Consider the following 25,223-nt stretch of genomic DNA (forward strand, 5'->3'; position numbering starts at 1 on the left):
TGGTTTGATTAAAACTTTAATTATCGAGGTATTACAAAATTTTTATCGAGGTATTACAAAATTATTCAATAAATCATTGAATTTATTTACGAAGTTAAAACATATTTAAATTAATGTTTTAATCTTTTTTAAGTGCTAGTGATTTTATCCCTTAAAAGGCTAAATATATTCGTTTTCTCGTAGTTTAAATAGTTAATAGTAGTTTTGTTGTCATTACTGAAAATTCAGTAATACTGGATATCTTCAACACATTTTTACTAGTCATTATATGCCCAGATCTAAAAAATAAACTCAAAAACTGTTGCAACTTTCAAAAAACATTTTTTTAAACACTCATTGTGGCAATTTGATAGAAATGTTTCCACATAATGTTATATTACAACTTAAACTATGAGAAAACGAATATCTTAGTATTTAACAGGATAAAGTCACTGACAATGAAAAAAGAAAAAACATTAAGTTAAATATTTTTCAACTTCGTAAATAAATTCAATGATGTATTGATTTATTTTGAAATTCCCCTGATAAAAACAACAACAAAATACCTTGAAATACAGTAAAAAATTAATTAAAGTTTTAATCTAATCATACAATCACATAACCTTAAAATATGAACATTCATAGTAAATATCTTAATACTTTGATATTCTTACCTCACAAATTCACGAAAAACAAATAATATGAATCACACAGAATGAATGTTCATAACCAAAAGTCCATATCTATTCTTCAAACAATTAAAAAAAAACAATATTTTTAACTTCTTATAGGATAAATACACACAAATTAGAAATGTTTGGAAAGGTTTTTAAAACCCCCGCCCATTATGACGTCAGACTTGGTGATAACTTCAGTAATAATAATTGACTTATCCTCCCTCTCAAATAGGTTGGGAGTATTAATAAAAAATTAAAATATTTAAAAATTACTAAAAACATCGTTTTTTTTTTCTACTTTCATTGCTTATAACTTTAAAACGATTCATTTTTGAGAGCAAAGTCGTAACGATAAAAATACTCTAAATAAGCCGTTAAAAAAAGTGGTGTTTTTTGCTAATAAACAAATAGAATAACTTTGTAATTTTTTATGATCCATCTTTCTAACTATGTATACAAAAGTGATTAAAAACACATTTAACACAAAAAAAGCTTTTACGACCAATAGAAACAAAGTTAGTAATTTTTTTTTACAAACATAATATCTCTTTTGTTAATTAATATCAAGAGTCAAATTTTTCGCAAATTGTCAATTAATACCTATATTTTATTATGCAATTTATGTAATTTAAAATAAGGAGTGACCGTTTAAAATACAGCTTCTCGCGCAGACTCTGGAAAAATGCCAGAAAATTCACAATTTCTATTATTGAACATTTTGAGCAACATAAATACAGTAGATCCGTTGGATCTTTGCACATTGTCATTATTCGTATTATAGGAAATAAGCCAAAACATGTGATCCAAACTTACGTTGGTTATAAGAATTAGATAAAGGCTAATATTACTATGGACGTTTTTATACTTCCCTTTTATATCAAACTGGCTATACTATACAGTTATAATCGTGAGTTTTACAATTTTGGAAACCTACAGCTTGTCTAATAATATCTACATTTAAATATTTAAACCTTAGTAATCAGAAATAAGTGTTTTCATTTCATATAAGCAAATATATAGATTATAATCTAAAAAACTGAATAGAAATCTACCTCAGTCCTCCGTCATCTTGATCTTTTTGTTTATTCAGTGTTAAATATAGTTTTCAGAATTAATTAATACCTTTGTTTTTACTACAATTGCGAATGTTGATGGGTTCAAGATCGAAGATTAAAACTTACAACTAAAATTTTACAAAGTGCTAATGAATCAGAGGATAAGTTTAGCAGATGAACAACAGGGTTTTCGTAGTGGAATATCGTGTACAGATGCAATATTCGTTCTAAAGCAAATTACTGAAAAATCACTAGAGTATAATAGACCAGCATTTCTGTGTCTGATCTAAAGAAAGCGTTTGACAGAGTAAGACTCAAAGATATAATACATCTTCTGTATAATAGAGAAGTTCCCCTAAATATTATAAAAACTATCGATTCTTTCTTCTTTGAGTGCTGTTTACTGCTGTTTTGAATAATTCGTTAGTGATACAGCAAAATCACTCTCTTAAATTTCTCATCCAGGACATTCTTCTACGGCCTGGATTTCTGCGTCCTTGGATTTCTCCTTGCATTATATTTTGTAGGAATGTGTACTTTGGTCCTATCAGGTGGCCTAAGTATTCAAGTTTTCTCTTTTTTATATTCAGTATAACTTCTGGATTGTTATTTATTTTGCGTATTACCTCTTCATTTGTAATTTTATCCACCCAACTTATATTTAGTATACGGCGGTAGCACCACATCTCAAAGCTTTCAAGATTTTTAACATTACTCTGTTTAAGTACTGAATAGATAGCATTTTAACATTCTAGTTCGTAGCTGAATACTAATATCACGATTACAAAATAATTTTTTCATTTTTATAAAGGTAGACCTGGCAATTTCAATACGTCTTTTCATCTCGTGATTTTGGTCACCTGTTTTATTGATGAGTGTTCCCAAGTATTTGTATTCGCTTACTTTTTCGAGTTGGGTACCGTTTATTGCGATACTAGTGTCATGTATTGGATTCTTACTGAAGGTCATATTTTTGGTTTTTTTGACGTTCATCCTTATGCCGTAGTTATTACATATCTCGTTCATACTTTCAACTAGATGTTGTAGATCTTCCGCTGTTCTTGCCATTATCACATTATCGTCAGCATATCGAATGTTATTGATAACTTCTCCATTGACTATTATCCCTTCGTTTGCATGTGAGAGAGCATCTTGGCATATTTGTTCGCTGTAGATATTAAACAACAGCGCTGACAATATACAACCCTGTCGTACTCCTCTACGTATTTCTATTTCTTGTGGAAACAAACAACAACAAAAGGTAAACACCCTCAGGAGTTTATTGTGGCGTAATTTGTCAAAGGCCTTTTCAAAGTCTATAAAGCAGGCGTGTACCTCTTGGTTAACATCTAGACATCTCTGTGTTAGGATGTTTAAGGCAAAGAGAGTTTCTCTTGTACCTAATCCTTTTCTGAATCCCATCTGTGTATCGTTAATATCGATATCTAACTTTTGATAGATTCGGTTGTGGATGACTCTAAGAAATATTTTAAGCAGATGACTCATCAAGGAGATTGTTCGATGATCTGAACATTGCATTGCCTTAGTTTTCTTCGGTATGGTGACAAACGTAGACAGCAACCATTCTTGAGGTATTATACCAGTACTGTATATTGTATTGAATAGATGTAATATTATGGTTACGGATTTATCATTCAAAAACTTTAACAGTTCTGTAAGAATTTCATCAGGTCCATTTGCTTTTCCATTTTTAGCGTTTCTAAAACTATCGATAACATCTACCAAAACAACAAAATGGAATTCAGGATAGATGGACAACTTACATAACCTATAGAAATAGGCAGCGGAATAAGACAAGGGGATTCCTTGAGCCCAATGCCTAATATTGATGAAGAAACAGGCTTTAAAGCCTACATACAAGAAAGAAGGAGAAGAAGAAGATCGAAGAGCTTTGAGCCTCGTAACGAGTATTATTCATACAAATTACTAAAACTTGTAATAAACATTATAAGACTAGATGCAGGTTGTACATGTTATCAAACTAAATTGAAACAAAAAAAATTAACAAGGTAGATACAAAAATTAACACAACAAAATTTATATATAAACACGAAAAAAAACCTATTTATAATAAATTGAAATATACAAAACTTTTGAACTGGGTAAAAAAAAACAATTTACTTTAAATATTTATTTAAGCATCATATACAATCATAAATTTAACATTTCTTCACTGTCAGAATCTGAGCTACTCATTACCAATGTCTATTGTGATTGGTTGAATGTTAATGTTAACCATATACATATTTTTTACTTTCACTTTTTAATAATTTCATGGGTATATCCACATATTTTTTGCAAATTTCTGTTACATTGGTTTAGTGCCTCTTTCCACATATTTATAAGAGCACTGTTAGAATGTCCATGTCTACCAATATACTTATTGTAATATGACTTGCAGTTTAACCAAATTAATTCAATAGCGTTGAATTCGTAGTGATAAGGAGGTAGTCCCAACACTTTATGGCTGTGTTCTCTTAGTAGCTCATCAATTAGATACACATTCTCTTTTCTGTGCATTTTGGCAATTTGTAATAATTCAGGTTTTGTGAATTTTGCGTCATACTTGATCTTGTTTGTTGTAAACCACGTAATAATTTCCATTCTAGTTGAAACACTGTGACATGGAGCATTATCGATCACAATTAATGATGGCTCTTCTAAATTCGGAATTGACTATTCATTTATCCGTTTAGTGAAAATTGCATTGTTCATTTCCTTATGATAATCAGCTACTTTAGATTTTAAGCAAAGTAATAAACTTGCTTCAGTAGCAAATCTTTCATTTGTTCTTCAAATTCAGATTGAAGAAATTATTACTTACTTTGTTGGTACATGTCGTATATTTTATTCCGCACTGCCATTTTTGATGCCTCAATTAGATCGGTTGTCTTGTTTTTCGGTCGAGGTCTACTTTTGGCTGGCTTTGAAAGAAAATGATAATTTTCTTTCCTTTTTAACACAAGTTGTGCTTGAGAATTGAATGGTTTACCAGGTGTACTCTAAATATAAAAACCCTAAAAAAAATTTTATATAACTAAGTTGACATGGTTTTAGTCATATTTAAATAACTAAATGTCAATTTAGAGGTTATAATGAATATTGTATTATTCGTCATTAGCTAATAAATAAATTCTTACCCTAATGAATTGACCACAAAGGTAACGGTTAGTCATCATAATAACTGTTTGTTAAAAATATGTATATTCAAAGTATGAAAAGGATTGAATATTTAAATGACATAAAAATAATTTATACACACTCTACAAACGCTGTCAAAACAAAACGTACAATTGCCAGTAGGAGAATCAATCAGAGACAATCGTCCTATGGCTGTCTTTGTTCGATGTATGCTGTTGTGTATGGACAGGCGGCTTAAGTTCATCGATTTAGTTTCTGTGAGTAGGAAAGACGCGTAATATAAAAAATAGTTCGTGAATAATGTCATACTTGTGCAAAGATCTAGCAGATGGACTGTATATTTCATCGTCGTCAGTACTTGAGCCTTACTATGAGGTTCGGTTTCCTCGTTACTATTAATAATTTCTATGGGCTCATATACTTCCACTTCATATTCTACATGTTGCTGTGTTTTGCCCAAAAATTTTTGATAAATAGAAATTGTGAATTTTTCTGTTATAATATTTGAGATATACACATGTTGGCTTTGTTTTCTATAATGGTCGAACAGGTAAAGCAGCTTCAAAAATATTATTTGAGGTCCATTTATCACATTTTGATTATATTGTTTGTTTTTATTGGTTCTGCTTTTTGTAACGTAGAAGTATTGCTGAAATATTTGATTAAAAAATTTCTTGTAAAGTCTAGCCTGGACGACGCTGAATCTTGGTAAGAGTTATAGATTAATTTATTACTGTGTTCACCGAGAACACGCTTATTACCCATTTTTTTAGATCTTTAGTTTCTATATTTAATTGATCAATTGATTGGGTATACAGGGGGTCCACTCAAAATATTCCACTCTGATATTTGGCAATATTCATTGGATTTTGTGAAAATGTCAAAACAAATCAATGTCATTCCAAAGAGGACATCTTTTATGACGTCAGTTTTTTTGAAAATGTTACACCTCTTAAAAGGTAAACCTAATGCCTATGTTTGTCTAGTATAAATTTTACATTTTTTCCATCACGTCGAAAACTACGTTAAAACGAAATTTGCAGCATTAAAAAGAAACTTTATTAAATCTAACAAATAAAATTAATTTTAAATTAATAAAAATACATAATTCAAAACAGTCTACTCATCAACTATAATTATACAGGGTGTCCCATAATTAATTGGACATTAGCTAATGGGTGATAGATGACATCAAAATAAAGCCTTTGAGCTCAAATTGCTTAGGAAAATTGTTGCTAGTTTTCGTTCTACAGGGAGATTCATTAATATTTTTTTATATTATTTTTATGGATATATTGAAAACTATTTAACCGATTAAGTGAAATTTGGTATCTTGCTATTATTTAGTATGCTTAATAAGAAAATGATATTAGTTTTACCATTGATACTAGGTGGCGCCACCTACTGTAACATTGGTTCATTAATGGGGCCATAATTTTTTTGTCCGCCCTGCATAAACATTCTAGGAAAAAAAACATGAAATAACATTCAATTCTACACAAAAAAGGTATTCTTGTTTCAAATAAAAAAAGTACACCGTTTTCGAAATAAACGTATTTTGTTAATGATGCATGTCTCTATAATTTTTTGCAAAACAAGTATGCTTTTAGTTGCATATTTTTGCTAATGCAAAGTGCTATTAAGTTTTTTATAAACCACTTAAGATAAAGGAAAAATGCCACGTCATAGTGAATTTTCTAATGTAGAAATGCGCGATATGATCTGTTTGTATGCCCAGGAAAATTTTTGTTCTCGTAAAGCAGCTGAACTCTATTTCGAACTTTATCTCAATAGAAGGCAATCAAACCATAAAACTATTAAATCATTGTTCGACAGATTAGGCGAAACAGGGTCATTTCATCCCAAAAACAGGAATGCTGGAAGACCGAGAGTAATTGATGCGGATATGGAGGATGAAATTGTTGTGCGTGTTGCAGAAGATACAGAAACCAGTAAAAGGCTTGTTTCTGCGGCCACTGGTATAAGCAATTTTTTTTTTTTTTTTTTTTTTTTTTTTTTTTTTTTTTTTTTTTTTTTTTGGGAGGTGGAATCTTCTAAAGACCGTCTGGGATCGGGTGTTAGCCCTTTACCCAGGTGTGTCGGATTCAATCTCTTACGCTTCACCGCGTGACGAGACCGCCTACCGACTAAACCACCCCCTCTTTCTCCGACCGACGGGCCCGGAACCGCTCTTAGCGAGCATATCTGGCCCATCAGCCTTACTCTTAACTTCCCTCTGGCACTTTTCGCGTGCATTACATGGATTTAACGGCCTCCCTCACCAGCACAAGGCTCGGGCGAGACTGGTCGGTGAAGCTACCGTCCTGCTCAATCCTCATTCTGGCGAGACAGCCTGGTTGCCACCCCTTCCACATTGAAACTAACGAGTAGAACCAGTTGGCAATTAACAGTAACACCATTCATTCATACTTTCATCAATTCAGTTCCGCATTCATACCCTCATTCACTAATTTTCGGGGTATCGGGACATCCGACGGGATTGGATGTAAAAAGTCTTTTCCCGTCCCATGTCCCGCGGCCCCGACAATGAAATAAAATAAATAAATTAATAAATAAAAATAGATAAAAAATAAGTTAAAAGTAATGTAGATAAAATAAAAATAAAAACAACAGCTAAAATTGGTATAGATAAGATATAGTAAAAACGAAAGTAACTTGAATAAATAAAATGCAATAAAATAAGTAAATAAATAACACATTTTTTAAAACAGTAAATAAATATAGCGGTCAATCCATCTGCAGCCGCCTCTCTTTCTCTTCCTTGTGCTTTATGGTTTTTGTAACAAAGGCAATGATCAGTTCGAAATCGTGCTTGCTGTCGATGGCTTTATCGATCAGCTCGTGAGGCTCGCCTAGTGGAGATCCCAGGCTCAGCTGCAGTTCGTTTCGCCCCGTGTGGTATGCAGGGCAGTCGAAAACAACATGCTGCGCATCGTCCACCACTCCACACTCAGGACATAGATCGTCTCCGGACCTACCGATTCTGTGGGTGTATTTCCGAAACGATCCGTGCCCCGTCAGAAACTGCGTGAAGTAGTAGTTGACGCGCCGATGCCGACACCCGTACCATCTCACTACATCCGGGACCAGGGACCTCGTCCAGGCCGCCTTTTCGACTTCGGCTGTCCATTCCCTCTGCCACATCTCCAAGCTTCTGGCTCTTTCTTGTGGCCCTGAACCAACCGCCCCGTTGCCCCTCTGATACATTCGAGCTCTTTCCCTGGCCAGGATGTGCACGGGTACAGAACCAGCCACTACCTGTAAGGCAATGGTAGATACAGTTCTGTACGCGCTGCACACCCTGATCAGAGGTTTCCTTTGAGCCCTAAGGAGCATGTCCTTATATTTCTTCATCTGGAGGACCTCGTGCCACACGGGGGCCCCGTATAAGATGATCGATAATATTGATTGTAACATAACTGATCTCTTCTGAGATCCGGGCCCCCCTATGTTTGGCAATAATTTGTTCAATGCTGAGGTCCTCCCTTCCGCCTTTCGACATGCTTCTTGTATGTGCTGCCCAAAGGTAAGTCGGTCGTCGAAAGTAATACCGAGATACTTGACTGTCCTTTGGGGTCTTATTTCGGAGCCTTGATATTTGAAAACCAAGTCATCCCTTTTCCTTGGTCCTCTCAGAATTATTATCTCTGTTTTGTCTACTGCTAATTTTAAGTCGTTCTTCTCGATCCACGCCGCGGTCGTGTTTATTGCTTTATTTACCTTTTCTGTTATGCCCCAATTCTTATCATCCTCAACCAATAAGGCTAGATCGTCTGCGTATGCTATCGCTTTGACTCCTTGTCTCTGCTTGTGAATTTCTAGTACCCCATTGTATAACATGTTCCAGAGTAAGGGTCCCAGGACTGACCCCTGGGGTACTCCCGCGGTCATTTGTTTCTTTTTCTTCTTGGATATGCATACGGATCGTTCCGAAAGGTAGTCCTTTATTATATTGGACATATATTCCGGAGCCCCGCTTTCGACTATTCGGTCTACTATGAGGCCCCAGTTTGCTGAATTAAAAGCATTTTTTATGTCCAACAGAACAAGAACTACCCATCTTTTCTTGCTTGATTTGGCCGCGTTCCTTATCCAGGTCGCGGCGTCGATTGTCGATCTGCCTTTCCTAAATCCGTACTGTTGGTTGGATAAGACTCTCTCATCTTCCAACATGCCTTCCAGCCTCTTCTTGATAAGTCTTTCGTAAAACTTACCAAGGCAGTCCAGAAGGCATATTGGACGATAAGAGGTCGGTGAATCAGGGGGTTTCCCGGGCTTTAGGAGTAGAACCAAGTTTGCCTCCTTCAAGTCCTTGGGAAACTCTTGTTTCTGCAGTAGATCATTAAATATTCTTCTGATCAAACCTGGTTTCTCAGTTGCTATTATCTTTATTGCCTCTGGTGGCAGCCCGTCAGGGCCGGGAGCTTTCCCTGTCTTCGTATCCTGACCAGCGGTTTTCACCTCTTCTTCTGTGAACTCCTCTATCATGGTTGGGAAAACCTTGGTGAAATCTGGCATGTCCTTGGTGGGAAAGAGGAGTTCAGCTGATCTCATCCGCTGGTCTTCGTCGAGTCTATATGGGGCCATTATTTTTAAGGTCTTCATTGTGATTTTGTATGCATCACCCCATATATCCTCGTCGAGTGCTTTTATCAGGGTCTGCCACTTTTCTTTTTTCTCTTTTTTTATTGTATTATTTAATCTTTTCTTCAAATCCTTGTATGTATCTTTAAGCTCGAGGTTGCCCTGGCTTCTCGTATAATTCCTTCGAGCTCTGAGGCATCTCTCCCGTAGATCTTCTATCTCATCTGTCCACCAATAGGGGGATTTTTTTCCATGTTTCTTCTTCTCGGTAGCCAATTTTGCCGCATTTTGTAGAGCTGTTCGAAGTTGGCCGAGGTCAGAAATCTCATCTTCATTTATTTTTCTGACCTCCGATAGGTACTTGTTTTTGTTGAAATATGATTTTGCTGTACCTATCGACCGCTTTATCCCCCCTTTAACCTTTACCTCAAATTGTATATATCGGTGGTAGGTGAAGAGCTGATCGTCGAGTACATCCCACCCGTACACATTCCTGGATAGCCCTTCGCTCGCGAATGTGATGTCAATGTGTGATTGGCTGGCCCCCCGTACGAAGGTTGGCTTATTGTTGTTCAGCACTTGGAGGCCAGCCTGGGCTATCCATTCATTCCAGAGTTCCCCCTTTTTGTCGTTTATGGGGGAACCCCATTGTCTGGACTTCGCATTTATGTCCCCGGCGATCAGTATTTTTTTTTTCGTTTATAGCGGCACCCATTATTTCATTAACGATTGTTTCGTATTTCATCATAGGGATGTTTGGAGATACATAGCATGCCAGGAGGCTGAAATCCCTCAACCTAATGAGTAAATGATTTCCTGCCCTGACAATGCTCTGCACTCCGACATCCCTATTTTTAATGAGCACCGCTACATTTTTCCCCTTGTCTTGTATCCACCCACCGCCTGTCGTTATCTTTTTGTTAGGTTCGGGTACGATGAGCAGATCTATATTTAGCTTGCAGGCTTTTGCGTAGATGAGGTCGTGCGCTCGGCGCGCCCTGCCTACGTTCACCTGCAAAATCCTTATACCAGGTTGATCTTTGGGGTTCATTATGGTTCAGTTCCCTGAGGTCGCTTCTGCAGTGGATTCGCGTCTTATATTAAAATTAAAATTCTTATAGACTAGGATAAAAAAATAAATAAGTATAGATAAAATTAGTGTATAAATAAAAAGTTTATAAATATAATATGTATAAATAAAATAAGATAGATAAAATATATAAATAAAATAAGAAATGTGTGTATATATAAAATTTTTAAATAAATATGTAAATATAATAGATGGCATTTAGTAAATAACGTGGATATAATGTTGTAGTACTTGGATGCCTTTATCCATGAAAAGCTGAGAGAGATGGCTTCCTGTCCCGCCGGTGGGCTGTATAGAGGCCCACTCGCGTTCTCCAGGGAGCCATCTCTCGCTTTTTCGTTTTCCTTGTTACATTTACCCACCCTTTGGGGGTTCCCTGTCTCCTCCCCTGCCATACACCCACCTTCTATAGGCTGGGCACTGCATCCTATCCATTCTATGGCCTTCCTCGTTACAGGTGAGGCAGTATGAAGTGCTGTCGCACTGCACTGCTGTGTGCCCTGATTTTAAGCAGTTGTAGCAGCACGCTGCCCTGCTCTCACCTTTGCACTCATATGTGCTGTGGCCATAGTGAAGGCACTTGTAGCACCTTGTTGGGGTATATCTTTCAATGATAGGACATGATACCCAGCCTATAATTATGGAGCTGTATCTTCTCAATTCTTCAGCTGTTGAGGGGCGTACGGCTACGGTCGCCACCTGCTCCCCATGTTTATTTGTTCGTAGCGTCTTTATGTCAATTTCTTTTTTCGGTATTCCTGTGTACATTTTTATGGCACTTTGGAGTCGTTCCTCCGTCACCCCTGGGTCCAAACCTGTTATGTTAAAAAAACATTCTTTGCGTCGGATTGCCATATTTAACCCTGTCATCCTTGTATCCATTTCTTTTCGTAATTTCTCTGCGGCCCCTTTGCCCTTTAGTTTTACTAGGATATCCCCCCCTTCTGTTTTTTTGAGTCTATCTACTTTAACCCCTATCTTTCCGATGTTAATTTTTTGGTTCATTTCCTTCAGTACTTCCGTGTACGATTTGCCCCCTGTTTTGATTAGGAGGGCTTCCTCTTGCTCGTTCTTTACTCCTTTATCCATTTCTTTACCTCTTACTTGGATTTCCCATACGATGTTTTCTGCCCGGCCTACAAACTCCAGGGCTTTCCGTACCTCATCTTTATTTATCTCATTATTGATAACCACCCTTATTGTTTCAGGTGGCTCTTTCCTTTCCCTTATCCGTTTGATGGCCTTCTCGGCCATTTCGTACATACCTTGTTTTTTTGGTTTTGCCACATATGTGTACCATTCCCTTCTCTGGCTGGCTATGGAACTTTCGTTCCCGTTTTTTATATATTCTACATTTCCTTCTTCGCAGACCTCTATTAGTTCATGAACTTCCTCCCTGAGAGTACGTATCACGTCTTCTACCCCCCCGTCTTTTATATCCTTTTTAGTTATTATAAGGCATTCTTTTTTAGTTATCGTCTCCTGTAAGCTCACCTGTTCCCATTTTGTCTTTTCAAATACTTTTTCTTCCCATTTCTTTTTTTGTATTTGATTGAAGTTATTTATATCTCCCCCTTTTTTTAAAGCGCTTATTATTTTTTCTGTTTCTTTTCTTTGCCTTTCTTGCAATAGTTTTATTTTACATTGCTCACACTTAGTTTCTTCGTCCTCCCCTTTTGCCGTTTTTATTTTACTTTGGCTGGTCTTAATCTGAATTGTGTTAATTTCTCCTATTAGTTTGCTTGCTTTGGCTTTTTGTTCCCCCTCGATGGGTCCTTTTCCATTTAGGATATCCATTACTTCTTTTAGTTTCCTCTGTATTCTTTCACATTCTGTCTCCTCTTGGTATCTCTCGTTTTCTCTTTCTTCTTTCTTTTCTTTCTTGAGTTTTTTATTTATCTCAAAACTGTCTCTTTTCCTCTTTTTCTTTTCTTTTATCTCTTCTTGGTCATCATCGTCGAACAACGAGGCTGTCAGGATACTTTCCTCCAAGTTCTGCCAGTTTGTGGTTCCTTGCTCTTCATTTTTTTCTTCTTCCTCTATGTCCACCACATCTGTGATTTCTATTGATGATTCCTCCCCCCCTGAATTTTCTTCTTTCCCTTTGTCTTTTTTGTTCATTGCTCTTAAAATGTCCTCTCCCACCAACGTTGAATGTTTTGGAGGACCTGACCTATTCATCTTCGGCTGACTCTTATGCCAGTTTAGCATCTCTTCTTCGAATTTCTTTTGTTCTTCCGCTTCGCTCAATCTGCCGTCTTGCGGCTGTTCTACCCCATTCTCGTTTTCATTCATCTTCATTTCTTCCTTGTTCGTTTGCTTGTGTTCGTCATTGTCTTTTCCGTCCTTCTTTTTGTGTGTAAAGTCCATGCAGTTCCCACGAGTGGGGACGTGCTATATGTCCGGCGCGGCAGTGCGCCCTTACCGCGCTAAGGCTAAGTTACTTCGGGAGGTCGCCAGGTATCCCGAAGGGATCGTTTGTGATGCTCTAACCCTCGCATCTCTCATATCTTTGGCACGATGCCTTTCACCGTGATAGTGGGGATTTTTTATCGAGCTTTACTCCTCTAGGCTTTGTTTTTTCACGGTTGCCTCCGGACGCAGTGGCAGTCTGTATGAGCAGGCTGCTTGGAGTTTCCACGTTACTGCTGCCTCCCCTGTTACGTGGGAATTGGAACAGGACGTGTGACGGAAAAGGTGACAGGTGGGGTAAACAGGTAGACTACTCTTATGAGATTTGTTGGAGGGTTGGAAGAAATTTTTTTTTTTTTTTTTGGATGGGCGAGATTGAAAATTGGGATTAAGTAGCCCTAGGAGAGTTGGTAGGTAGTTGTATTGCTGAAGGCAGAAGGCGTCTCAGCTGCTCGCCTCGGTTGCGGCGCCTTTTTAGCGTCCAGCGGCGGTGTCCGGCGCCAACTCGGTGCACAGTCGCTGGACGCTGGGACTGTTCTTGGTTTCACCGGTCGTGCTCCCCTCACAATTTTAGGGACCACGACCCGTTACTCGGCTCTCCCACCGTCGTCGAGGTAAAAATACAGTCCCAGGGAGAGGTATAAGCAAATCTACGGTGTCAAGAATAGTACGGACAGAAAATCTGTATCCGTATAGTCTTACTCCAGTACAGAATCTTTTACCACAGGATTTTCCAGCAAGGCTCCGATTTAGTCAGTTTATGATGGGGCGGCATTTAGACGATCCAATGTTTTATAATAAAATTTTATTTACCGATGAAGCCACATTTACTAGAAGGGGCGTATTTAACTGGCGCAATAGCCATACCTACGCGACAGAAAATCCTCATGCATTTCAAGAACATCATTTTCAACACGAGTTTTCCATAAATATCTGGTGTGGCATATTTGGGGATTGTATTGTAGGACCATTCGAATTACCAACTAGGCTTGACGGAGTAACGTATCTAAATTTTTTGAGAAAAGATTTACCAACTCTTTTAGAAGACATACCTCTAAATTTGAGACGGAACTCTTGGTGCATGCATGATGGTGCACCACCACATTATAGCCTAGAAGTTAGAAATTATCTAGATGAAATTTATCCTCAAAGGTGGATTGGTAGAGGTAGTGTATACCCATGGCCAGCACGCAGTCCCGAACTAAATCCCCTAGACTTTCACTTGTGGGGCTACCTAAAGTCACTTGTTTATAAAAAAAAATAACCGTCAAGAGTTATGGCAAAATATTGTAGAGGGAGTTAACGTAATTAGGGCCCAAAGAAACTCATTATTTAAAATAAGACAAAACTTACACAAAAGATTTAGATTATGTAGTTTATCTAATGGTGCACATTTTGAACACTTATTGTAATTTTTTTTCGTTTCGTTTTGAATTATTCACTTTGTTAATTGTTTTATATTCACTCATTGTTTAATTTAATTTCTGATTTTTTTAAAATCTGTTACTGGATCAAAGGTTTAATAAAAATAATTGTTTCAATCATATGCATTTTGTTTGCAAAAATTATCTACTACTAATACATTTAATATTCACTTTTATTTAAGACCTTTTGAATAATGTTTGAATTTACATAAGTTTTTGTAAAATTTTTTTATTTTATGCACGTCTCTAATTATTTCGAAAACGGTGTACTTTTTTGATTTGAAACAAGAATACCTTTTTTGTGTAGAATTGAATGTTATTTTATGTTTTTTTCCTAGAATGTTTATACAGGGCGGGAAAAAAAAATTATGGCCTAATTAATGAACCAATGTTAAAGTAGGTGGCGCCACCTAGTGTCATCGGTAAAACTAATATCATTTTCATATTAAGCATACTAAATAATAGTAAGATACCAAATTTTACTTAAATCGGTTGAATAGTTTTCAATATATCCCTAAAAATAATATAAAAAAATATTAATGAATCACCCTGTAGAACGAAAACTAGCAACATTTTGCCTAAGCAATTTAAGCTCAAACGCTTTATTTTGATGTCAGCTATCACCCATTAGCTAATGTCCAATTAATTATGGGACACCCTGTATATTTAAATGTTCAAAATGTCGAAATAACATTCATGCACTATTTGTCGTCTTAGTTCTTCCAATGAAGCAGGAATAGTATTATAAATTTTGCTGTTTAAATAACCCCATATGAAGAATTCTAGGGGAGTTAAATCGGAAATCTTAGTGGCCATTCAATAAATCCGTTTCATCGAATCCATTGTTGGAAAAACAAATCCTCTTCTAAGTAGAGCTTGCGGATTTTCTAAACGGGCATGACCTTGAAAACATCTGCGCATCGACTCGTCCAAAATTATGAAAAAGGAAAACATGTAGAACAGAATTAATGTGAAAAAATCATGGATGCCTGGAAGGTAGAAGGTGATAAATGAAAGATGTCTATATCGTTAAAAGATGAAATAAAAATCCAATTAGTATTGCCAAAGTAACAAGGTGGACTTTTTTGACTGAAAAACCCTATATTTTAATTAATTTTAGATAAGTACCACTGAAGTTATATAATTTTATAGAATAGAGTGTGAAAAGAGCCTTCAACATTTATAGCACTAATTTGTTCTGTGTTCTTCTTTTTACACATTTTCCTTTATACTTACGGAAAAAAAAAGGAACTTGTTATGACAATTATCGAAACTGGCCTTTGAGATTTTAAAGGAAAAAGATATTTTTGTGAAAGAAAATAGTCACTCACTTCAATGCTAAAACTGAATATGAACAATATTCAATGCAACAAAATAGTGAAGAACCGCGAATAAATGGGAACCATATTAAATAATCTTTCTTAACGCGGCAGACTGGTGGTTCCCAAAGTTGACTAAACCGCGATTGGTCCTATAGAATCTTCCAAATTTGGGACTCATCTATTCCTGTTTCGATTTCCTTTTTTTTATCAACAGTCGGACACCGTTCCCTACATCATATTTAATCATTGATACTAATTTTTCGCCAATACTGTGAGGCTTACTATCTGGTGGTTTTTAAGTGTGCCGGTGATGCTCGTTTACTAGTCCATCTTCGTCTAGTATACACTTTTCTAATATTTCTTTCTTAATGTCATAGTTTTTCACTATTGGTTCTATTTCACTGAAGTTTTTACCTTAGTTGATTTACCGATAAAGGCTGCTCAATACAGATGTCTGATCAAAGATAAAATCCCAGATAATACCACACTGAATAAATATTTGACAGTAGTATTTTCGCAAGTTCTGCGCTTGGTGTGGGCGCTGCTAATCATGAATAGAATCTAACCAAATTCAATATCAATATAGGATTCAATTGTATATTTTGTCCTCAATAATTCAATTAGGCCATTGACCGAAAATTATACCCACAACGCGCTGTCAATGTCGTTTATTTCTCACATCACAAAGCGAAACTTCTAATTTTATTTAAAAATTGCAGATAAAAATAATTTTTAAACACAAAAATTTTTAGAACCCAATTTCTTTAATTATTTTTACATGTCATCGATCCATGACACTTTGAGTTACATTGTTTGTTCCTTTGTTTACAGGAACATTTATTGTCGCCACAAAACCTTTTACAGTTGAATCTGAGAAAACCTTGACCAGAACCTTTGGATGACGTATTTGCTGCAGTTTACAAGGGTATTTTCTTACTACTAATATCATTCGATTCAAACATGAATTGCGAAGGTTTGAAGGAGCTCATTTCTTGAAAATAATCTATCCAGTGGTCCATTCTCAGTACTGAGTTTGTACAAGCCATCATTATTAATTTCAGAAACAATGGCTAATACATTTCTTGAAGTTAATCGACCTCTATCAACATCCGGCACTCGAATCAAAACATTAGTCCCTTTTTTTAAAGGAGCAAATCTTTTATTTGACTCACATATCATCTTTGATGCCTAAACTCTCATTTTATGTGATTCTTCTTTCTCATTCAATATTCTCTTACTTCTTTGGGTTAACTGATCATTGAAATTGCCGTCAACTTTGCCTTCTTGTATATTGGGTGCATCTTCATTATTTTTAATCAGGTTATTATTGTCCAGGATTTCTAAAGGTTCATTCATATATTTGTCTTGGTTCTCTAAATTCTCTTGGCAGGGTTCTACACTGTTGCTTTCTTCTCCACTTTTTGAATAATCATCATCATGTTCGTTTTCCATGCTATTTAATAATTCTCCAAGTCTTCTTCATTTTGTACTTTATCAAGGACATCTTTCGGAAGGTCTGCATCTTCTAAACCATTTGTTTGTCTGCTGCCCTCATAAAGGCTCCTACCAATTGCTCTATGAAAAGATCTGTTTTTCTTACTGTATAAATCTCAAACCTTCGAACCATTTTGTATTATTATCTTTTACCCAGGTAATCAACACATCCCGATATCTTGATTAGTCCTTTACGGAACCTTGACCTTGTGAGTGTCTTTGTCGACCGTGAACTATTTTCAGACCTGGCCGCATAGTAGTTAGTTCTACAATAACCGACTCACTACGAATAAACTCACGGCCGTTATCTGCTAGACAAAAAATATCAACCAAGGGGTCAGCCGCTTCAAGTGCTGTTTTGGTTTTCAATGATCTAAAAAACAAAAAATTAGTCAAATGATCCTGGTAGTTTAACTCGTGCTCCATTCCTATAAACAATACAAAATGTTTAAAGCCTTTTTGACAAGAATTTGCCAGAGAGAGAGAAGGGTACCTAAAGACTGTGCCTAACGCATAGTTAAAAAAAAACGGAAATATGTACCTACCTTTTTCTCTTTTATGTCCTATATTTATAAGGGCTGTATGCACAATATCAAATAATTTATTGCTCACGATGAACAAAAAATTTAATTTCCTCTTTGTTAGCGTGTCTTTTGGCTATCACATGTTCATTTTCTCCAATGTTTAATAATTCATATCGATTGCGTCTTCGATAATGTTTAGATAATCGTCCTTTGCCGAATCTTCACAATTCTTTTGCTTCTTTAACCTCATAAATTAGTTTTTTATAGTCGGCTTCTAAAAGTAGCGTAGACCTAAGACTTGACTCCCCGTAAAGTTTATTCAAACCATCCTCGAATTCCTTTTTAAGGCTTTCGATTGATTCACCCATTGTATTAGAAATTATCAGAAACTACACTGAATGAAACTCGTGTTACCGGTAAGATGCGATATGCGATTTCTGTATTTCCCTTTGTGGGTATTTATATTGACCATAAAGCGAAATTCGTCGTGTGTTTTTATCCACAATGCTTTCTGTGTACGTCAAAAAACCCGAAACGCGTTGTGAGAAATAAACGAAATTTACAATGCGTTGTGGGTATAAATTTCGGTCAATGGCCAAATTCAGATATATATATACAATTTACGGACTGAGAGTAGGTATGCTACCTGTGGTTCATTTACTTTTATTCTCTTATTCAAAATGCAGTGAATACATGTCAGATTTAAAGACCTGCACGATTTATGGCAGTATCTGTAGGACATACAAATTGGACTAACGTGACACCGAATCTTTCACATTATGAAGTGAAGGAAAAGAGAACTATACTTTATTCTTAATAAACGTCGTATATTTTTTGTATAACTATTTCATGTCTATAATTTCTTACTAAGGTAATCAGATTTACCATTCAGCAAAAATAGTTGAATTTTGGCTAGTTTTATCTTGTGTTCGTTTTAATTTTTATTTTCTTTTACTACAAGTATAAAACCTCGTGAACTGGACTCTGAAAATACCTTAACGACCTTTCGTACTCTAAAAGTACTACTTTAGGTTCTAACACGCAGTACGCGATTTACAAGTACACATTTATTGTAGAATATGTTTGTGTATAAGTAAAAATTATCATAATTGTTAACCATTAATTTGTGATTTATAACAGTTTTCATCATTGCAACAGGTTTCTTCATTAAACCGATTATTTCATACTATTCTTCAGTAGTACACTGTCTTTTCATGTTAATAATCATCGCCTGTTCTAACCTATTCTCTTTTCTGTTAATGTAACTTATATAGTTTGTTTTATATTTTCTTCGTGTTGGTCATGTACATATTGATTGGTCTCACTATCGTTTGATAAAGGCTTATTAACTAACTTATTACTATATACTAAATTAATTAACTTAAAGATCTTGCTATTCTATACATAAGATGCGACACCATTAACAAGACAGATCGAATATCTACACATTTTTTGTGCAGATATTCACAACCCATGAATTTTTATTCCACGATGGACATGTTTCTATCATATCGTCAACTACTGTCACCTGCCTACCCACTATCACCAATACAAGTTAAATTAACAAAGTATTAATTGAAAATTATTTTTTATAACAAATGATTACATGAATGCAATAGCCAGAATAAACCACAAAGATAAAAGTTGAAAGCTTACAGGATGACTCCACAAGATACCTATTCCAAAAAAGAATAACTGAAAAAAGCAGAAACACATATCACAGAAGCTGGGCAAAAATTAAGTCTAATATCTTAGCCTCGGTCAAGAAAGTTCTTGGTGAAAGAAATATAAATAAAAATAAATCGTTCCCAAGGCGAAGAACTTTATGATTTTGTACAGAAGTGAAGGAAAAATGTAAAGAAAACAAAATATCTTACCTGAAATACATGTCAACCAAAACACAAGAGGCATACCATAACTACAAGACAATTAGAAACGAAACACATGCGCATGTAAGAACAATAAAAAATGATCACTGGGAACGTTTTTCGAAAGAAATGGAACATGATTTTTATGGTCTGCAAAAGAAATGTGGCGCTTCATAAGAGGTCAAAGAACGAAGGTAAAGGAACTAATAGAACCAAAACACATAGAAAAGGATACGTGGATTGACTACCTAAAAAAGCTCTATGTACAGGACGAACAAACGACACTAAAACCGGAAACACCAGAAATTACCACAAATGAGGAACTTAATATAAATGTACAGAAAGTTTGGAAAATACTTGAAAACCTGAAGAACAGAAAAGCAACAGGTAAAGACAACATACCAAACGAATTACTGAAATATTGTGGAGCAGCAATGACAGAACAATTAACAACATTAATTAATAAAATTATAAAACAATAAAATCCCGAAAGAATGGATAATGAGCGAACTGTTCAAAAAGAGAGATAAAAAACCGCCAGAAAACTACAGAGGTATAAACTTGTTAAATGCTACGCTGAAACTTATAACTTAAATTTTACAAGTGCTAATAAATCAGGATAGGTTTAGCAGATGAACAACGGGTTTTTCGTAGTGGAAGATCGTGTACAGATGCAATATTCATTATAAAGCAAATTACTGAGAAATCACTAGAGTATAATAGACTAGCATTTCTGTGTCTGATTGACCTAAAGGAAGCGTTTGACAGAGTAAGACTCAAAGATGTAATCCATCTTCTGTGTAATAGAGAAGTTCCCCTATATATTATAAAAACTATCGAAAACATCTACCAAAACAACAAAATGGAAGTCAGGATAGATGGACAACTTACAGAACTTATATAAACTGGCAGCGGAATAAGACAAGGGGATTCATTGAGCACCATACTCTTCAATTTGATCATGGATGAAATCATCAAAAGCGTTAACAAAGGAAGAGGATACATAATGGGAAACAAAGAAATAAAAGTACTCTGTTAAGCAGACGACGCAATATTGACAGCACATGATGAAGATAGTCTGCAAAGACTGGTCCACAGATTTAACATAAGAGCAACAGAATTTAATATGACATTCTCATCTCAGAAAACTAAAACAATAGTAGTCAGCAAAGAACCAACCAGATGTAAAATAGAAATTGATGGCATCAGTATTGAGCAAGTAATGGAAATAAAATACCTGGGAATTACACTGCCTAGCTATGGAGACCTGGACAAAGAAGTGAGAGATCAAGTACAAAAAGCAAATAGACTGGCAGGATGCCTTAATAATACTATAAAACTGGTTCTGAGGCATATGTCATAAATAAATTTATTAAATTTATTTATTAAATTTTTATATATATATATATATATATATATATATATATAATTTATAAATTTATTAAATTTATTTATGACATATGCCTCAGAAACAAGACCCGATACAGCGACAACGCAAAGGCTACTGGAAACGGCAGAGATGAGAGTACTGAGCAGAATTACAGGAAATACGCTGAGAGATCGAAAGAGAAGTGAAGACATTAGAAGAAAATGTAACGTGCAGTGTATAAATGAATGGACACAATATAGAAAAACAGAATGGAATAACCACATAAGCAGAATGAAGGAGACCCGTTTCGTCAAAATAGCAAGATAAGTCACCAATCGGCAGAAGAAGTATCGGACCACCTCGCAAAAGATGGAGTGACAACCTTCCATAGAGGTATTAATCCGCCAATGAACAAGCAGAATTGCTTATAAAGAGGAAGAAGAAAATAACAACTTTCTGTTTGGAAGGAATTTGGAGAAAGCGGCGTTAAAAATTTTATATCTGCAGACGACACAGTGCTGAAAGCCGAAACACTTTAAACTTACAGTCGTAAAAATATGCCTTGAATATATTCGATCTGTTTTATTTTCGGTGTCGCAACCCTGTATTTTATTCACTTGATATTTTTTTTTGTCTTGTTCTATAATTAATTTAAATATAGATTCAAACTACCTTCTTCTCAGGATGACTACCCGTTTCTGATGCAATCTTCAATGCAATACAGACTTTGTTTGTTGGACTGGAAATAATTCATTTCACTTTCTATTAATGAATGAATAAACAGTAGTTTGGGTTTACTATTGCATCTGAGGACCTCATCAGTGTATATATATAAAAGAATTAACGTAACATCAGACTAGGATTTTCTTCAATTGTAAGCTTAGATCTTTGGTTCAAAGTAAGTTTTTCACCTTGAGAAATGCGGCACTTTGGATTCCACTTCTTGTATAGTTTGTGAAACCTTAAACTTAGTCTTATAGTTAAGAGTTTGTGCTCTTCCCTCACTTCCGTAACTTTGGGTAATAGGTTTTTGTAGTCTTTGTAGTACAATATTTCCTATAAATAAAATAATTTCCACATATTTTTCATTAGCGTTCGTCTAGTACTTGTCAGTTCTGTCTCTAAATTAAAACCATTTTTAACTAAATAATATAACCAAAATCGTCGATTTAATTTTAAACGATAGATTTCCTTCTTAGGTTTTAAATAACATTAATAATCACTGTTAACGTTAATTTAGATAAATCATTTTGTACAAAGTTTCGAAAAGCTAAGAATGAAATCTTGTTTACAAAATTTACTTTCAGAAACACTGTATTTATCACTTGTATTTTTTTGCCTTTTAGGAAGGAAGCGACAAAAAGAAAAAACAGTCCGTAAAATCCATAGAATTACCAATCGAATCTCTTACAACCGGTTTCTCTCAAGTAGAAATAAATCATTTCACTGAGCAGGAATTCAAAATGATCGCTTCTGATCGGCAAGAGAAAGAACGCGCTGACGCTCGAAATGCATTTGAAGAATATGTTTATGAATTGCGTAACAAAGTCAGTTCTGATGGAGATTTTGCACCATTCATGCCTGAAAATGATAGAAATACTTTGGTGTCGCAATTAGATGATATGGAAAATTGGCTTTATGAGGATGGCGAAGATTGTAATAAACAAGTAAGTTTTAACTACATACTACTACACATATTTCGGTTAAAATCTAGCAACCCGGCGGCTTTTTTGGAATTTAAAAAAATGAAAAAAGGCTTTTTATGATTTATATTTTGGAAACTATGTACATAAAACCTTTAAAAACTGGAAAAATTAATGAAAAAATCGGAAATAACATCAAAAAGTGTTATAAAAATATAAAACTGCTTACAAAATCATTGAAATATATTTAAATTAATATAACTACCAATATTTATGCTGTTAACCATGAAAAAATTAAAAATATTACTAAAATACAAAATTTATTCGAATTGTAAAAAGAACTCTCACTCATCTGCGTAATAATTGGAATTTTGTATACATTCATAATGTTGCCACATTTATAATTATTGCTTTTTACGGAGAGAAAATGTTAAATTTATATTTGAAATAATAATAAACTTGCGTGCATAGAAATCGGCCCACTGTAAACTTTTGACTTTAACTATATTTTTTTCAAGAAATATTTATCAGATCACAAAAACAAATATACTGTTTGAAAGACAATTTAATATGCTTTAATGTGAGTATAAATTTATGAAAACTTATTTCGGCTTCCTATGTTTAACATAGTGAAATGAATTCATTAAGCAAATTAAGCTTTTTTATTATTAACATAAATAGGGTTATTGACAATTTAAAACTTAACACTTAATTTTTTAATAATGGGTATGACCTCCTCTTGCCCTAATAAAATCTCTCATACGATTAGGTATAGATCTAATCAAGTTTGCTATTGTTGCTTGTTGGAATTTTAAGCCACTCTTCTTCTGCTGCAAGAATAAGCTCTGGGATCGAGTCTGGGGTATGAAGTCTAGCTCGAATTCTTCGTTTTAGCTCATCCCATAAATGTTCGATCGGATTTAGGTCAGGACTGTTTGCTGGCCAGTCTATAACCTGAAAACCGACTTCTGCAATGTAATCTTGCACGATTCTTGCGGTGTGTGTCCTTGCATTGTCATGCATAAAGATAAATTCGTTTCCAATGTAGTCGACGTAAGGTACCACATGAATTGCTAAAATCTCCTCGATATATCTGGCAGCCGTTAAACCTCTTCTTCCGTGAACACGGTCGTCCCTACGAATGAACTCAAGATCGGTTCGTGCTCCTATAGAAATTGCACCCCAGATCATGCAGGAACCACCCCCATAAACACTCCGCTCTTCAAAGCAGCATTCTGCAAATCTCTCTCCTGATCTCCGGGTACACTTTCCTTCTTCGGTCGCTACCATAGAGGCATATTTTGGTCTCGTCTGAGAACAGGACAGATCCCCATTGTTCCAACGTCCAATTCCGATGATCCTGTGCAAAACGCAAGCGTGCTTGCCGATGAGCTGGAGTGAGTTTTGGACCAATCGCAGGTGTTTTAGGGGTCAGGTTATTTTCCCGCAGTCTTCGTCTCACTGTCCACTGACTAACAGCCACTCTTCGCACCTCACGGAGCTGTCGTTGCACCTGAACGGCATTAAGGTGACGATTTCTTAATGTTGTTGACACAATAAAGCGGTCATCACGAGCGGTTGTAAATCGCGCGGTTGTAAATCGCCGTCTGCCTGTTCCAGGTCGCCTATGAAAGGATCCAGTCTCCTCATAACGTTGGCACACTCTTCGAACCGCTGCGCGTGTCATATCCAATTGTCTAGCAACAGCTCGCTGACTAAGTCCATTTTCGATTAGAGCAATAACTTGGGCGGCTTTTTGTGGTGTAGTATGCATTAAACTAACACACTTGAACACTGCTGAGATTATGAAAAACGAATAATATCCAAATTTCACTTGCAAAGGCAATACTTTTACAATTAGACAAATTTGTTATTTTCGTAACAATCACCACATAAACACGTTTCATTTGTTTACCGGTTACTACGCATGTAAACGATAAGCCTTCTTGATAAATTTATACTCACATTAAAGCATATTAAATTGTCTTTCAAACAGTATATTTGTTTTTGTGATCTGATGAATATTTCTTGAAAAAAATATAGTTAAAGTCAAAAGTTTACAGTGGGCCGATTTCTATGCACGCAAGTGTATATCAGAATTTGAAATAATAGTATATAATAATAGACGACATCGCAACTTTGTTTCATCTTTGAAAAAATGTTGGTTTTTTTTATCTCAGAAACAGGAAATTGAAGTGACGTAGTACTTTCTAAACATTCCTTAACAAAGCAACTCCTGCATCTCTTTCTAATGGGCCGGGTTTATCGACCACGTGACCTTCTCATTGGTCATTTAGGTCACATGGTCGATAATCCTAGCAAATCAAAAAGAGACGCAGGGACTGCTTTGCGTCAGTTTTCTCTGTTGTACTGGGGGAACGCGACTGTATTGCAGCACTGTCTATTTGTATTATATGTCTATGTTCCTTAGTGACTAAAGCATAACCTGACCAAACCTAACGCAACGTAATCGAAGTTAATAACTATTCAGTAATAGTAGTCAACAATATAAACAAGTTAATAACTAGTCAGCAAAGAACCAACCAGATGTAAAAAGAAATTGATGACATCAGTATTGAACACGTAATGGAAATAAAAT

At 35.4% G+C, this 25,223-nt stretch overlaps 1 protein-coding gene across 2 annotated transcripts in view; it reads left to right on the top strand.

The window, feature by feature from the left end:
* Positions 1-25,223, top strand: part of Hsp110 (heat shock protein 70Cb) — a 54,130-nt gene that overhangs the window by 22,360 nt on the left and 6,547 nt on the right. For both annotated transcript variants that reach the window (XM_072538062.1, XM_072538063.1), the window contains exon 9: positions 22,328-22,648. In XM_072538062.1, coding sequence (XP_072394163.1) covers positions 22,328-22,648 — 321 coding nt within the window. The remainder of the gene's footprint in view (positions 1-22,327; positions 22,649-25,223) is intronic.

This window comes from Diabrotica undecimpunctata, chromosome 7 (genome assembly GCF_040954645.1).
Source record: "Diabrotica undecimpunctata isolate CICGRU chromosome 7, icDiaUnde3, whole genome shotgun sequence".
NCBI lineage: Eukaryota > Metazoa > Arthropoda > Insecta > Coleoptera > Chrysomelidae > Diabrotica > Diabrotica undecimpunctata.